Genomic DNA, 14,678 nt, shown 5'->3' with positions numbered 1-14,678 from the left:
ATGCAAGGCTGATTACCTTTCTTTGAACCCTTTTCCCCAAAGTTGAAATTACATACTTTGTCCCTGACAAATATGGCTTAAGGTTAGAAATTTCTAACATCTTCTCTGACTTAATATGGAAAAAAATTTGAACTGGAACAAAAGGTAAGAGAAGAAGATAATGTCATTATATTCCACCCACATGGATGGGCATTTGTACCTTTGTTATTCATACCTGACATTAGTAAAACCTCTACCATTGGTGTTATATTTTGGTCAGCAAAAAGTTCTGCTGTTTCCATATATACACACAAAAGCAAAGAGGAAAATAAATTATTTTTAAAAATTAACATGTATTACAGGGCCAAACAAGAATTTTTTAATTTGTTTCAATTATCTATGTCCTTGATGCGAATACTTAGGTGTTAACTTTATAATAACAGGTAATTTTAAAAGAGTAATTGTATACTACATAAAAGTGCAAAAGAAGGTACAACTCATAACCCTTCACCTATAGTATTTTCTTTTCCTTCAGGTGCAACCATCAGTGTGGTTATTGACATCGATATGGAAATTTCAATTATTGTGTCTGCCTTGATTGCAACTCTGTATACTCTGGTGGGTGGACTCTACTCAGTCGCGTACACTGACGTCGTCCAACTCTTCTGCATCTTCTTGGGATTGGTAAATTCAGCCAACTATTTTTCTGGCTTTAAAATAGTGATACTGGATGACAAGTCAACTAAAAGTCAGTTGATATGTATTTTACATCATATTGACACATGGTTATAGTCAATAAATATCCAGTCATTTTACAAAACAAAATTGAGACAAAGGTATGAACTTCAATTGATACCCAAGAATTTCTTAGGATTTTCAGAATTCTAATGCTTTTCAATGGTGCAACGCCAAGTTGTAGAGATTATTCTTCCTCTCACATGGACTCTGACCCAGACTTAGTTGTGAAACATTGTTTGATCTTGGGAGATAGTTACTATCATCAGAATTTGAGAGAGATAATCTCCTGCAAACTTGTTTGGTTTTCTTAAGCAAGTACCCTAAACTCACTGTGCATTGTTTCAGGTGACATCTTAGGATCAACGTGGGAATGGGTACATGATTCATAATATGTGAGTTGCTTAGGGAAAAAAACTACTATGTGATCACATGATTATAATCTTTTATTCACCTTGTATCTATAGCTGTAAATATAAGACTAATCTCTCTGAGGAGAATAAAGAAGATTCATTAATGCTTTTGAATGCCATTTCTTATTATTGTTAATACAGGCAGAACAGGTCTATAAGCAGGTATATTTTCTGTCATAGAAACGTTCTGCTTATTACTTTCAAAATACTTTAGAGCATTAAAATTAAATTTCAATTAAAAATTAAATATTGAATAAAATTAAAATTAAATAAGGCATTAAATTATGATTATGGTTTTAATAACAGTTCCTATGCAGGTATCATAAGGGCACCAGGAGTAAATACAAAAATTAGTATATTCAAATACCATAATAAGATGTAAGACCTTAAATTCTTTAGCAATTTCCCCTAGTATGTCAATACTTTGGATATGTGATCCTGACAATGTGGATAATCCCACCAGGTGTGAAATTCACAACCCATTGATTCACATCTACTTTTGCATGATTGTTGCCCACATCTTCCCAGGTATAGTTCTCTGTGAATCTTATTCAGAGTCCTTTCTTCTCATAAGACCATAGAGCTAGAGCTGGAAGGGACCTCAGAGTCTAACCCTTTCCGTTTACAGATGAGGAAACTGAGGTCCAAGGAAATTGAGTATGTTTCTTAAGATCACATAGAGAGTATAAAGGCAGAATTTGAACCTTCTTCCTCTTTCTACTGTTCCACACCTTTTTCCTTTTTCTTCCTCATCTTCTAAGCTTCCCATCTTGCTCTGGTGCTCATACCAGGTATTTAGAAGGAAAAAGGAAAAGAACTGAAATTTAAATCAGTCTGAGTCTAGTAAAAATAGCCTTGATGGAGGAATTTTGAAATTAATAGCTAAAATTCAGTCTTGGATCTTATTTATTTATCCTTATCCCTTTATTGTCACATATAGGAACTACTAAGGTCTGTGATATCCTCTCATCTATCGCTATATATTTTATTTGTATTCTTGAGATTTTTGTTCAACGAGGTTTTATATTGGTCTTGAGTTGCTTTAAATTTTTCAAGCTCTCTTTTATTTATATTTTTAATGGCAACAACAAATAAACTCTCCTGAAAAATCAAGGCTTTCACCAACTACTAGAATGAACTCTCAAACCACAAAGAAGAAAATACAGAGTTAAAAAGGAATATATCTTCCTAAAGGATGTCTGAAATGGACTTAGCTTGGTAATGCCATATGTTTGCCTTGGTGTGGCAATGGATGACTGTCAGTGTTTGTAAGAACAAAGTAGCCTAGACTGCATAGCTATGTAAATTAAATTACGACATCATAAAAGTGGTAGAACAAAGAAATCCGAACTCAAATACAAGAAAAAGTAATTCAAGTGACACAGGGTACTGTATTCAAATTATATATGTATATATATGTGTGTGTGTGTGTGTGTGTGTGTGTGTGCATACATGTATATGAGAAAGTAAAATGATTGAAAATGCTACTTAGCTAATCTGCAAACAACTGACTCCCTCAGTGAAGGCACCATACAATTAAATAGCAAGGCATTCATCTTCCCATATTCAATAGTCTCCTAGTTTAGAGATCACATAATTATCAAATTTATATTTCCTTCTTTAACTGTTGTTATATTACACTAACATAAGGAGGAGTAGGGAAATAAGAAAGGTGGCAAGTTAGTAGAACAGAATAGAATCGAACAGAATAGAATAGAATAGAATAGAATAGAATAGAATAGAATAGAATAGAATAGAATGGAATAGAATAAAATGGAACAGAATAAACAATAATTTTAATTGATGACCTTGGAGACATAGTGGTACTAAAGGCCTACAGTGTGGCCATGTTTGTGGATGACTGATCTGGAATAGATATTGACATTGTTGGAATTGAAGAAATGTGAAGTAAAAGCCTTTGATATGAATTTGAAAGTCATGGAAGATGACTACCAGAGAGGGAAGACTCAACCAAGTGATGAAGTCAGTGAGGGAGGAAGAAGAGTCAATGGATGGCTGTGACAAAGATGGAGAGAGGAGTCAATCATAAAACGGCATCATAAAAAAATCTCAGAGTTGTAAAGTACCTAGATGTCATTTAATTCAACTTATCCCTGAAGAGGAATCTCCTACAAAGCTTTGTTAATAAAGTAAGTTAATCCATCTTATACCAGAAGACCTCAAGTGATAGAGAAATCAGTCTTTTAACAATCATTTATTAAATCCTTTTTAAGGAACTAGGGATGCAAACATAAAAGTAAAACAGGTCCATTCTTCAAGGTGCTTAAATTCTAATGGGGAGAAAGATACACACACACACACAATGAGCACAAGGGAATTTTAGGAGGGAGGGCACAAGCATCTGAAGGGATCATTAAAGGCTTCAGGTAGATTGTAGTGTGTGAACTGAGGAAAGGCATGGAAATGGGAAATATGTGGGTGTGTATGAATATGTATATATATGTATATATGTATATATATATATGTATACACACACTATTTACATGTGTATATATATATATATTTTTTTCAGAATAGAAAATAGCCAATATGGCAGACCCACAGAGTGTACAGAAAGGAGTAATAAGCAGACTTGAAAGTTAGGAAAAGGCTAGTTTGTAAAACATTTTAAATGTCAAATAAAGGAATTTGTTTTTGTTCCTAGAAGTAATAGTGATCTGCTAGAGTTTACTGAGTAGTTGCTCAACAGAATTGCACTTGAGGAGAATCACTTGGGATTGGAATTAGGAGATGTTAGAGATAAGAAAGGTATTGCCATAGTCCAGGTAAGAGATGGCAAGATCCTCAATTAAGATGACAACTGTGTAAATGGAAAAAAGGACATATGTGAGAGAAGTCAAAGATATAGGAATAACAGTGAGGAGACAAGGATGACATTGAGATTGCTAACCAAGGTGCCTGGAAGGACTTGGTACCCTTGATAGTAGCAAGGAAAGAGGTTTAAGTTTCAGAGAAAATGAGTTTTGCTTTAGATGTATTGAATCTGAAATATCTACAGAAAATGTAAGTTTATATGCCAAAAAGTCATTTGGGGATGTGGGTTTGGAAGGCAGGATTAGGACTGGGGTTAGATACAGAAATATGGAAGTTATCTACATACAGAACCCCATAGAAGTTAATAAGGTTACCAAGCAAGAGAGCAAAAAGAGAAAAAAAACCAAGGGATTCTATGATGGAGCTTTAGGACATACTACAGTTATTGCATATTATATTGTTGATGAGCCAGCAAAGGAAGCTGTGAAGGAGTAATCAGACTATTAAGAAGGGACCTGGAAGAATGTGTCATGAAAACGTTGAGAGGAGAGACTATCCAAAAAGAAATGGAATTTATCAGTGTCAAATGTTGCTTAGAAGTCAAAAAAGTAGAGCATGAAGAAGATATTAGACATGGAAATTGAGTGTTCATTGGTAATTTTGGAGAGGATGGTTTCAATTAAAGGATGAAGTCAGAAACCAGATTGCATTTAAGGTTACGAAGAAAAGAGGAAATGGAGACAATCAATGTAGACAACTGTTTCAAGGAATTTGGCTTAGAAAGTTAAGAAAGAGATAAGATTTTAATTAATAGGAATAGTAGGATCTAATGAGAGTTTGTTCATAGATTAGGATAGCCTAAGAAGAAACAATACCTTCTCAAATTTTGAACAGCAATAATTTTTTTTGGAAGTTTTTCCTTTCGTTGTACTAAAATCTTCCTCTTTGCAACCCATGGCACCTAGTTCTTCATTCTATAACCATGCAGAAATCTAACGCATCTCCTATGTGACAGCATTTAATATACTTGAAGACAACTACCATGAATCTCAATGTCTCCTCCATGTTATGTATTTCTAATGACTTCAATCTGTCACTTGGTTGGGACCCTTATGGCAGAACTTGCAATATGCTCACCAGGCTGCTCACCCTGTTCCCCTGCACAGCTTTCAGTTTGTCAGCATCCTTCCCAAAATGTCATGCTCAGTAATGAGCACAATATTCCGGATGGTACCTGACCATAGTATAGTGAGCCTATCACCTCCACTTACAAGAGGTCATGCATCTATTGATGTTGTATGATATTAACATTTTTGGCTTCCATTCCATATTTTTGATTCCTCATCTGGTACTTATACAGTTGACCAAGGTTTTTTCCTCTTTACATTTGGACCTTTGAACATTAATGCATTGTTAAAGGACTAGTGAATTAATCTAACCTGCTGGAAGGTAATTTGGAACTAAATCGTGCATACTTTGGCCCAGCAAAACCATTACTGATCCTATACTCCAAAGAGCTCAAAGAGAAAGGGAAAAGGCCTTTATGTACAAAAACATTTGTTGAAGATCTTTTTGTAATGGAAAAGAATTAGACACTAAGAAGGTGACCATCAATTGGAAATGAATGGATAAATTGTGATGTACATATATAATGGAATATTAATGTGCCATAAAAATGATGAAATAGACAATGTCGAGAAACTCCGGAAGACATATATGAAATGATGCAGAGTGAAGGGATAAGGACCAGGAGAGCAATTTGCACAGTAACAACAACATTGTAAAGAAAAGCAACTTTGAAAGACTTAAAACTCTCATCAATATAATAATCAATCATGATTCCAGAATACCAGTGATAAAGCATATGTGACCCACTCCCTGACAGAACCTCAATACATAGAATGAGACATAAGTTTTTGGACATGGATGATGTGGAAATTTGTTTTCAATTATGATGCATATTTATTACAAGAGTTTTGTATTTCTTCTTTCAATATGGATTGGGAAACAGGAGGGAGAGAGTGTGCAGGAATACTGCCCCCCCCCCAAAAAATGAGAAGAGAACAGTAAGAGAAAAGGGAATAACAGAAAAGCAGGGCAACTTTGAAAGTTACATAGTGAATTCAATACCTACTTTCAAAGAAAAGTAACCTCTACATAACAGTGATTCGCAGTTTCAAGTACAACCCTCTCTTGTTCTACAGTGTGTAAGAAAGTGATCGTTTTATTTGGTATTGGTGAGTACAGAATTAAAGAAAGGAAAAGAGAAACATTTGGGCCTTTGCATTTGTTTGTTGAAATCTTTTTGGATCCTACTTGCTATCTAGTGTGTTAGCTATCACTCCCAGGTTTATGTCTTCTGCAAATTTTTTTTTATTTTTTTTTAAATTTAAATTTATTTATTTAACATATTTGGTTTTCAGCATTGATTTTCACAACAGTTTGAATTGCAAATTTTCTCCCCATTTCTACCCTCCTCCCCACTCCAAGATGGCTTATATTCTGGTTGCCCTGTTCCCCAGTCAGCCCTCCCCTCTACCACCCCCCTCCCCTCTCATCCCCTTTTCCCTTCCTTTCTTGTAGGGCAAGATAAATTTCTACACCCCATTGCCTGTGTATCTTATTTTTTAGTTGCATGCAAAAACTTTTTTTGTTTTTGAACATCTGATTTTAAAACTTTGAGTTCCAAATTCTCTCCCCTCTCCCCTTCCCACCCACCCTCCCTAAGAAGTCCAGCAATTCAACCTAGGCCACACACGTATCATTATGTATAACCCTTCCACAATACTCATGTTGTGAAAGGCTAACTACATTTTGCTCCTTCCCAAACCATCCCACTTTATTGAATTTTCTCCCTTGACCCTGTCCCCTTTCCAAAGTGTTTGTTTTGATTACCTCCACCCCCATCTGCCCTCCCCTCCATCATCCCCCCCCTTTTATTTTTTATCTTCCTCCCTCTTCTTTCTTGTGGGGTAAGATACCCAACTGAGTATGTATGGTATTCCCCCTCAGGCCAAATCTGATGAGAGCAAGGTTCACTCATTCCCCCCTCACCTGCCCTCTCCCCTCCTGCCACAGAACTGCTTCCTCTTGCCACCTTTATGCCAGATAATCCACCCCATTCTATCTCTCCCTATCACCCTCTCTCAGTATGTTGCTCTCTCATCCCTTAATTTCATTTTATTTCTTTTAGATATCTTCCCTTCATCTTCAACTCACCCTGTGTCTGCTCTCTCTCTTTTACATATATATATATATATATATATATATACACACACACACACACACATACATACACATACATACATATACACGTAGATATATACATATATACACATTTACTTATATATATACATAAACGTGTATATATATATATATACATATATATATATATATGCATATTCCCTTCAGCTACCCTAATACTGAGGTCTCATGAATCATACACATCATCTTTTCATGTAGGAATGTAAACAAAACAGTTCAACTTTAGTAAGTCCCTTGCAATTTCAGTTTCTTGATTACCCTTTCATGCTTCTCTTGATTCTTGTGTTTGAAAGTCAAATTTTCTATTCAGTTCTGGTCTTTTCACTGAGAAAGCTTGAAAGTCCTCTATTTTATTGAAAATCCATATTTTGCCTTGGAACATGATACTCAGTTTTGCTGGGTAGGTGATTCTAGGTTTTAATCCTAGCTCCATTGACCTCCAGAATATCGCATTCCAAGCCCTTCAATCTCTTAATGTAGAAGCTGCCAGATCTGGGATTATTCTGATTATGTTTCCACAATACTCAAATTGTTTCTTTCTGGCTGCTTGTAGTATTTTCTCCTTGATCTGGGAGCTCAGGAATTTGGCAACAATATTCCTAGGAGATTTCTTTTTGAGATCTATTTGAGGAGGCGATCAATGGATTCTTTCAATTTCTATTTTGCCCTGTGGCTCTAGAATATCAGGGCAGTTCTCCTTGATAATTTCCTGAAAGATGGTATCTAGGCTCTTTTTTTGATCATGGCTTTCAGGTAGTCCAATAATTTTTAAATTATCTCTCCTGGATCTATTTTCCAGGTCAGTGGTTTTTCCAAGGAGATATTTCACATTGTCTTCCATTTTTTCATTCCTTTGGTTCTGTTTTATAATATCCTGATTTCTCATAAAGTCACTAGCTTCCACTTGCTCCAATCTAATTTTTAAAGTAGTATTTTCTTCAGTGGTCTTTTGGACCTCCTTTTCCATTTGGCTAATTCTGCCTTTCAAGGCATTCTTCTCCTCATTGGCTTTTTGGAGCTCTTTTGCCATTTCAGTTAATCTATTTTTTAAGGTGTTGTTTTCTTCAGTGTATTTTTCAGTATTGTTTTGGGTCTCCTTTAGCAAGTCATTGACTTGTTTTTCATGGTTTTCTCGCATCCTTCTCATTTCTCTTCCCAATTTTTCCTCTACTTCTCTAACTTGCTTTTCCAAATCCTTTTTGAGTTCTTCTATGGCCTGGGGCCAGTTCATGTTTTTCTTGGAGGCTTTTGCTGTAGGCTCTACGACTTTGTTGTCTTCTTTAGGCTGTATGTTTTGGTCTTCTTTGTCACCAAAGAAAGAATCCAAAGTCTGAGACTGAATCTGGGCGCGTTTTCGCTGCCTGGCCATATTCCCAACCCACTAACTTGACCCTTGAGTTCTTCAGTGGGGTATGACTGCTTGTAGACTAACGAGTTCTATGTTCCACGTTTGGGGGGGAGGTGCCAGCTCTGTCAGACCCGCACTACTCCTTCCCCAAGAACCCCCAGTCCAGACTGGGCTTAGATCTTCAGCAGGCTGTTGCAATCCTGCTCTGATCCACCACTTAATTCCTCCCACCAGGTGGGCCTGGAGCTGGAAGTAACAACAGCTGTAGCTGCCCCACCTCCACTGCCCCCGGGGCTGGAAGCCGAACCGTGAACTCCTTCCACTCCCACAGCTTTTCCCACTAACCTTCTCTGCAGTCTTTGGTGTTTGTGGGTCGAGGGGTCTGGTAACTGCTGCAGCTCACATATTCAGGGCACTAGGGCCCCCTCCGCCCAGCTTCTGGTCTGGATGGTCCACGCCGCTCAGGCTGGGCTCTGCTCCACTCAGTTCCCAGCTCCCAGCTCCATGTGGAATAGACCTCACCCAGAGACCATCCAGGCTGTCCTGGGCTGGAGCCCTGCTTCCCTCTGCTGTTCTGTGGGTTCTGCCGTTGTAGAATTGGTTCAGAGCCATTTTTTATAGGTTTTTGGAGGGACTCAGGTACGGAGCTCACTCTAGTCCCTGCTTACCAGCTGCCATCTTGGCTCCACCCCTGTTCTGCAAATTTTATAAGTATTCCATTCATTCCTTCTTCCAAGTCATAGATAAAAAATGTTTAATATCACACAACCAAAGACTCCACTAGGAACTTCTTTCAAGGTTAATATTATTCTATTATTAACTGCTCTTTGAATTTAGGGAGATTCAACCAGTTTCAAATCCACCTATATGTCCATGTTGATCACATATCTACATTTTGTGTGTAAGAATGATATACAAAATTCTGTCAAATGTTTTACTGATATCCATGTATTCTACCTTTATAACATTCTTGTGATCTATGGATGTAGAACCCATGTCAGAAAGAATGAAAGGAAGGAAGGAAGGAAAGAAGGAAGGAAAGAAGGGGGAAGGAAGGAAGAAAAGAAAGAGAAGGAAGGAAGGAAATGAAATTAGTCTGGCATGTCCTGTTCTTGATGAGTTCATGCTGGCTCTTAGTGAATACTACTTATTAGCAATAATTATATTCTGGAATTTTGCTAGGAACAAATTCCTCTGTCTATGGTTTGGATACCACACTATATTCCTTTGGGGGAAACTCAAGATATTTTCCAATCTCTGGTCCTAAAATAACTTTCCCATTCCCCACAAAATTTTTCATTAATCCTTAACATTGGTTAACTATTCCATTCGCCAGGTATGCATTTTTTAAGGACTGATTACTTAGGATCACAAAGGTAAAGGTTTAGACTGGAAGAGACTTAATGAATCAATTCATTGAGAATGGCTAGATCCCAAGGTTACTTCACCTTCCTGAACTTCATTTTCCTTAACTGGGAAAATGACAGTATTGGACAAGATGACCTCTGAGGTCCCTTCTAACAACAGAACTATGATAATATTATCCTATGTTCTCTTACCATCTGCTTATAAGCTGAACTTTAGTCGTTTTTGTAATCTCCATTCCAGCCCATTATCTGTCAGTATCTTTGGCAGATAAGACAGTAATACAATAATAGTTAGTCCTCTTATTCACCATCCTCATTAATTTCCCATCTATGTACCTCCATGGTTATCAAAATAGGAGAGGTTGTTAGTGATGGCAAGAAAATGATGGTCAGGAAGCAACACTGAGAGGCAAGAAGTATGCTCACATCTTTTCCTTACCCAAGTGTTGGAGGAGATGGGGTGTAGGTAAGGAATTAACTAACACTGGATAAGGTGACTAAGAAAAAGATCTTCTTACTCAGAAATGCTCAGGTTTCATTTAGAATCAAGAATTGAATTTTCTTTTAAAAATCTTAATTGTCTTGACTCTTGAATTGTTTCAAACAATTAAATTCTGCTTCCATCTCTCTTTTTACGCTGTCTCTTCTCAAAAGTCTGTTTTAGTTCTAATTACTGCCTCTCTTAATCTACCCTCCCTTTTATTTCTCCCCTCTCTCTTATCCCCTTCCCCACTGAGTGGGTGTGTTGGTAATTAAGGTGCACCTTTTTTTTTTACTGTTTTCTCTTTTAGAATGCTGAAGTAATTAAGTGCCTTTGATTGAGTCTTGCTAGGTTCGAAGCCCCAGGCCCACACTCTTTTGCTAACAGGGCTCACACCTTTTTGCTAAGTAGGCTCTGAGCCCTGAGGACCCTAAACAAGGTATATAAACTCAGAGGCTAGCATTTTGTTTGAGGCTCTCACTTACTGGGAGAGTGTTCTGTGATTTGACCAGAGGAGACTCTGGGTAGCCATTGTTAAGAGCCCCAGGCTTTGGAAAACCCAGATGTTGGTGCTTCTCTGGTAACTATTTTATTTTGTGATTTGGTTAGACAGAAATGTTGATCTGTTTATATTATCTCTGTTTGTAATTTCTATTATTATTCCCTCTGAAGTTCAGGATGCTGGCTTTTCCCCCTGAACTAAGTGAATGGTATATGTATGTTTAAAGTAAGATTGTTAACCCCTTAAAGTTGCTTTCTTTAGAAAAGCAGATCAAAGAACCTGTGTTGGCAGCCCTTATGTGTGATAGTGTTATTGGCCTTACATAGCCACAGTAGTGGTAAACCACATTGTTGTTACAGTAGGATACGTTTCCATACCCAACTTAGTCTTTCCATGTATATGTATGTATTTGCTTCCCTCTTTGAACCACTTCCAATGAGAGTGAGATTCAAGTATTGCCCACTGATCTCTTCCTTGCATTCCTCTCTTATTTAAGATAATTTCCCCATTTTTCCTCTCTTCCCACTTTTCCTACAGCATCCCTCTTTCTCAATCCTTCTTTTTTTAGATCATCTTAACATAATTGATTCAAACTTGTGTCTTCTTTGTTGACTCCCTCTATGTGCCCTAATAATGAAAAAAGTTATTAGGAGTTAGATGTATCATCTTCCCATATAGGACTATAAGCATTTCAACCTTATTAATTCCCTTAAGATTTCTCTTGCATATTCCTCTTTTCATGTTTCTTTTTAATCTTGTGTTTGAATGTCATATTTTCTATACATCTCTGGTCTTTTCATCAAGAATATTTCCCCTTGAAGAATTATAGTCAGGTTTGCTAGGTAGATTATTCTTGGTTGTAATCCTAACTCCTTTCCCTTCCACAATATCATATTACAAACCCTCCACTCATTTTTAATATGGAAGCTGCTAAATAGTGTATGATCCTGAGCTCCACGCTATCTAAATGGTTTCTTATTGGCTGCTTGTGATATTTTTTCCTTGACCTGAGAGTTCTGAAATGTGGCTATAATATTACTGGGAGTTTTCATTTGGGGGATCTTTTTCAGTGGACAACCAGTGGATTCTTTCCATTCCTATTTATTCCTGGTTCTAGTTGTTCTTGATAATTTCTTGAACTAACCTTTTTTTTAATCATGGCTTTTGAGGTAGTTTTTTAAAAGGTAATTCTTAAATTTTCCCACCTAAATTCATTTTCTAGGTCAGTTGTTTTTCCAAGGAGATATTTCACATTTTCTTCTATTTTTCATTCTTTTGACTTACTGATCTTGTTTTCTGATGTCTCATGAAGTCATTAGCTTCCACTTCCCCAATTTTAATTTTTAAGGATTTTTTTAGTGAGATTTTATACTTTTTTTTTCCATTTTGCCAAGTCTACATTTTAATGACTTCTTTTCTTCAGTGAACTTTTTTGCCTCTTCTACCATTTGGCCAATTCTGTTTTTTAAGGTGCTATTTTCTTCAGTCTTTTATGCCTCTTATACCAAGTTGTTATGAGAAGATATTTAATTTCATAATTTTCTTGCATCATTCTCATTTCTTTTCCCAATTTTTCCTTTCCACATTTCTTTCTTTAGCTCTTCCAAGAATTCTTGTTGGGTGTGTGTGCAGTTTGAACTTTTTTCTTTGATGCTTTACTTACAGCTGTGTTCACATTATTGTCTTCTTCTAAACTGTGTCTTAATCTTCTCTGTCACCATAGTTGCTTTTTATGGACAGGTTCTTTTTGTTATTGTTGTTCACTCATTTTTCCAGCCTATTTCTTGATGTTTAACTTTACGTTAAAGTGGGACTCTGTTGGAGGGGCAGGGCATTGTCTCAAGCTTCAGGTTTTGTTGTGCTGATTTTTTTTCAGAACTAATTCTGGGGGGTTTGTAAGTTTTCAGTGCTTCCAAGGCAGTTTGATCTGAGGAGGGGTGTGGTCACTGCTTTCCAGATCTCTGCTCTGGTCTTTACCCAGGAAAGGTCCTGCTTCATATGGCAAGAAGTGCTACTGCTCCTCTACACCCTGGAACTGCAACCTAGAAGTGTGTGGGGGCAATGTAGCAAGGTCTTGCACCCAGTGCCAGCTCAGGGTCTGTTATAATCTTTTTCTGACCAATTGTCCAACCCCCTTATTATCTCTAGAATGAGAGCTCCTGAAGCTACTACTGCTGCTATTTCAGTCACCTCCAAGGCCTGCCCCTGGTGCTGGATGTTTCTTGTCCTACCCCAGTGTCATAGACTTCTTCTCCTGATCACTTAAGTTATATTGGCCTTGAAAAGAAAATTGTTACTCCAACCTTTGTTGGCTTTGCCACTCCAGAATTCAATTGAATGCATTATTTTAAAGTTGTTTGGAGAGTTCAGCTGAGTTGCTGCTTCTATTCCACTAGGCTGGCTGTGCTTGAACTATTAAAATCTGAACATAATGTTTTTTTTTGTTACAGTGGATCAGTGTGCCTTTTGCAATATCACATAAGGCTGTCGCAGACATTGGGTTCACTGCTGTGCATAAACTTTTCCAGGAGCCTTGGTTGGGATCTATTAAACCAGATGACATCTACACTTGGATTGATAATTTTCTTTTACTGGTAAGTGATATCTTACAAATAAAACATCTGGTTTGTCATGGAGTAAATCTTCTTCATATTTTGACACACGAAATAACTGACTAAAAGTCCCTAACTAAACCAGGTGTCAGGTGGGCCAAGAAAGCCCACATTCTGTCAAATTATGTCAGATGGGCCAAGTAAGCCCAGGGAGTCCTTTCATTTTCATGAAGCATCAAATGTATGTGGCAGCATGATGACAATAATGAAAAACAAATCTTGGCTTGTTGATGGAGTTGACTGATGCTAAAGTTAGAAAACAAGGTCACAGACAAGGGTAATAACTTTGGCTCTGAGACTGGGCTCTTCTTATGCATAGGTGAAATAGGCAGCTGCCAACACATTATAATTTAAGAGGCACTATAAGGCACCCTGCCAATTATTTTTCCCACCAGCCTATTACAGTAACAGAAAATTTCACAAAGCCTTTTTGAATAAAAACACAAGACAATACTAATATATAAATGTTGGTTTAAGATGTTAGCAATTTATAAAATTCACGTACCAGAGTAGGGAGTAAGCCAATTAGCAATGCCTTTGAGAGATGGAACTTAAAACAAGTCATATTTGAGGGAGTAGGTGGGCTGATAAAAAGAGAAATTGTCAAGAATGTTTTTAAGGAATGTTTCCCACAATGAGAAACCCGGGGTGGCCGGGGACAGAATAAGGAAGCTAAGTATTTGGGGGGTAAAAGAAGAAGGAAGAATTAAGGGAAAAAAAACAACCTACCAACCTGGGGTTCTGCCCATATGAAGAGCAAAGTGGCAGATTTTCAAAAACATAAAAATATGACATTATTAAAAGTTGTTTGTTTGTAACAGAAACTTTATTTTAGAAAACAAAGCAAAAATTACTTACTTTTGCCAATAATGTGACCACCTTAAAAGTATTCCTTTTAATGAGAACAGTTATTTTTAATTCTTAGTATTATTAGATTTAATATTACCACATTGATTTAAAAATTATTTTGAGTTCTAGTGGCTACTACAATTTTTTAATGAAGTTTACGTTGCCATCCTGTCCCAAGTTCTAAAAGGAAATTATATCAGAGATGCCAGGAATAAGATGATGGTTCTTAGAGGTTTAGGAGAATAAAATATTACTGTTTATTATTTTTCTGTACAAAAAAAAGCATTTGACTCCATTGAGCATGCCATAGTTTTAAAAGCTTTCCTTTAACAATGTATCTCGTATACATATAT

The 14,678-nt window shown here is 36.8% G+C and overlaps 1 protein-coding gene across 4 annotated transcripts in view; it reads left to right on the top strand.

Annotated features, from left to right (window-relative positions):
- Positions 1 to 14,678, top strand: part of SLC5A7 (solute carrier family 5 member 7) — a 48,062-nt gene that overhangs the window by 23,105 nt on the left and 10,279 nt on the right. For 3 of the 4 annotated variants that reach the window (XM_036757699.1, XM_036757701.1, XM_036757700.1), the window contains 2 exons: positions 515 to 663; positions 13,315 to 13,458. In XM_036757699.1, the coding sequence (XP_036613594.1) occupies positions 515 to 663; positions 13,315 to 13,458 (293 nt within the window). Of the gene's footprint in view, positions 1 to 514; positions 664 to 2,938; positions 3,278 to 13,314; positions 13,459 to 14,678 lie in introns of those variants that run through there. The other variant, XM_036757702.1, reaches the window with a different exon arrangement.

Source organism: Trichosurus vulpecula, chromosome 4 (genome assembly GCF_011100635.1).
Source record: "Trichosurus vulpecula isolate mTriVul1 chromosome 4, mTriVul1.pri, whole genome shotgun sequence".
NCBI classification, from domain to species: Eukaryota; Metazoa; Chordata; class Mammalia; order Diprotodontia; family Phalangeridae; genus Trichosurus; species Trichosurus vulpecula.
This window is presented reverse-complemented; position numbering and strand designations above follow the sequence as displayed.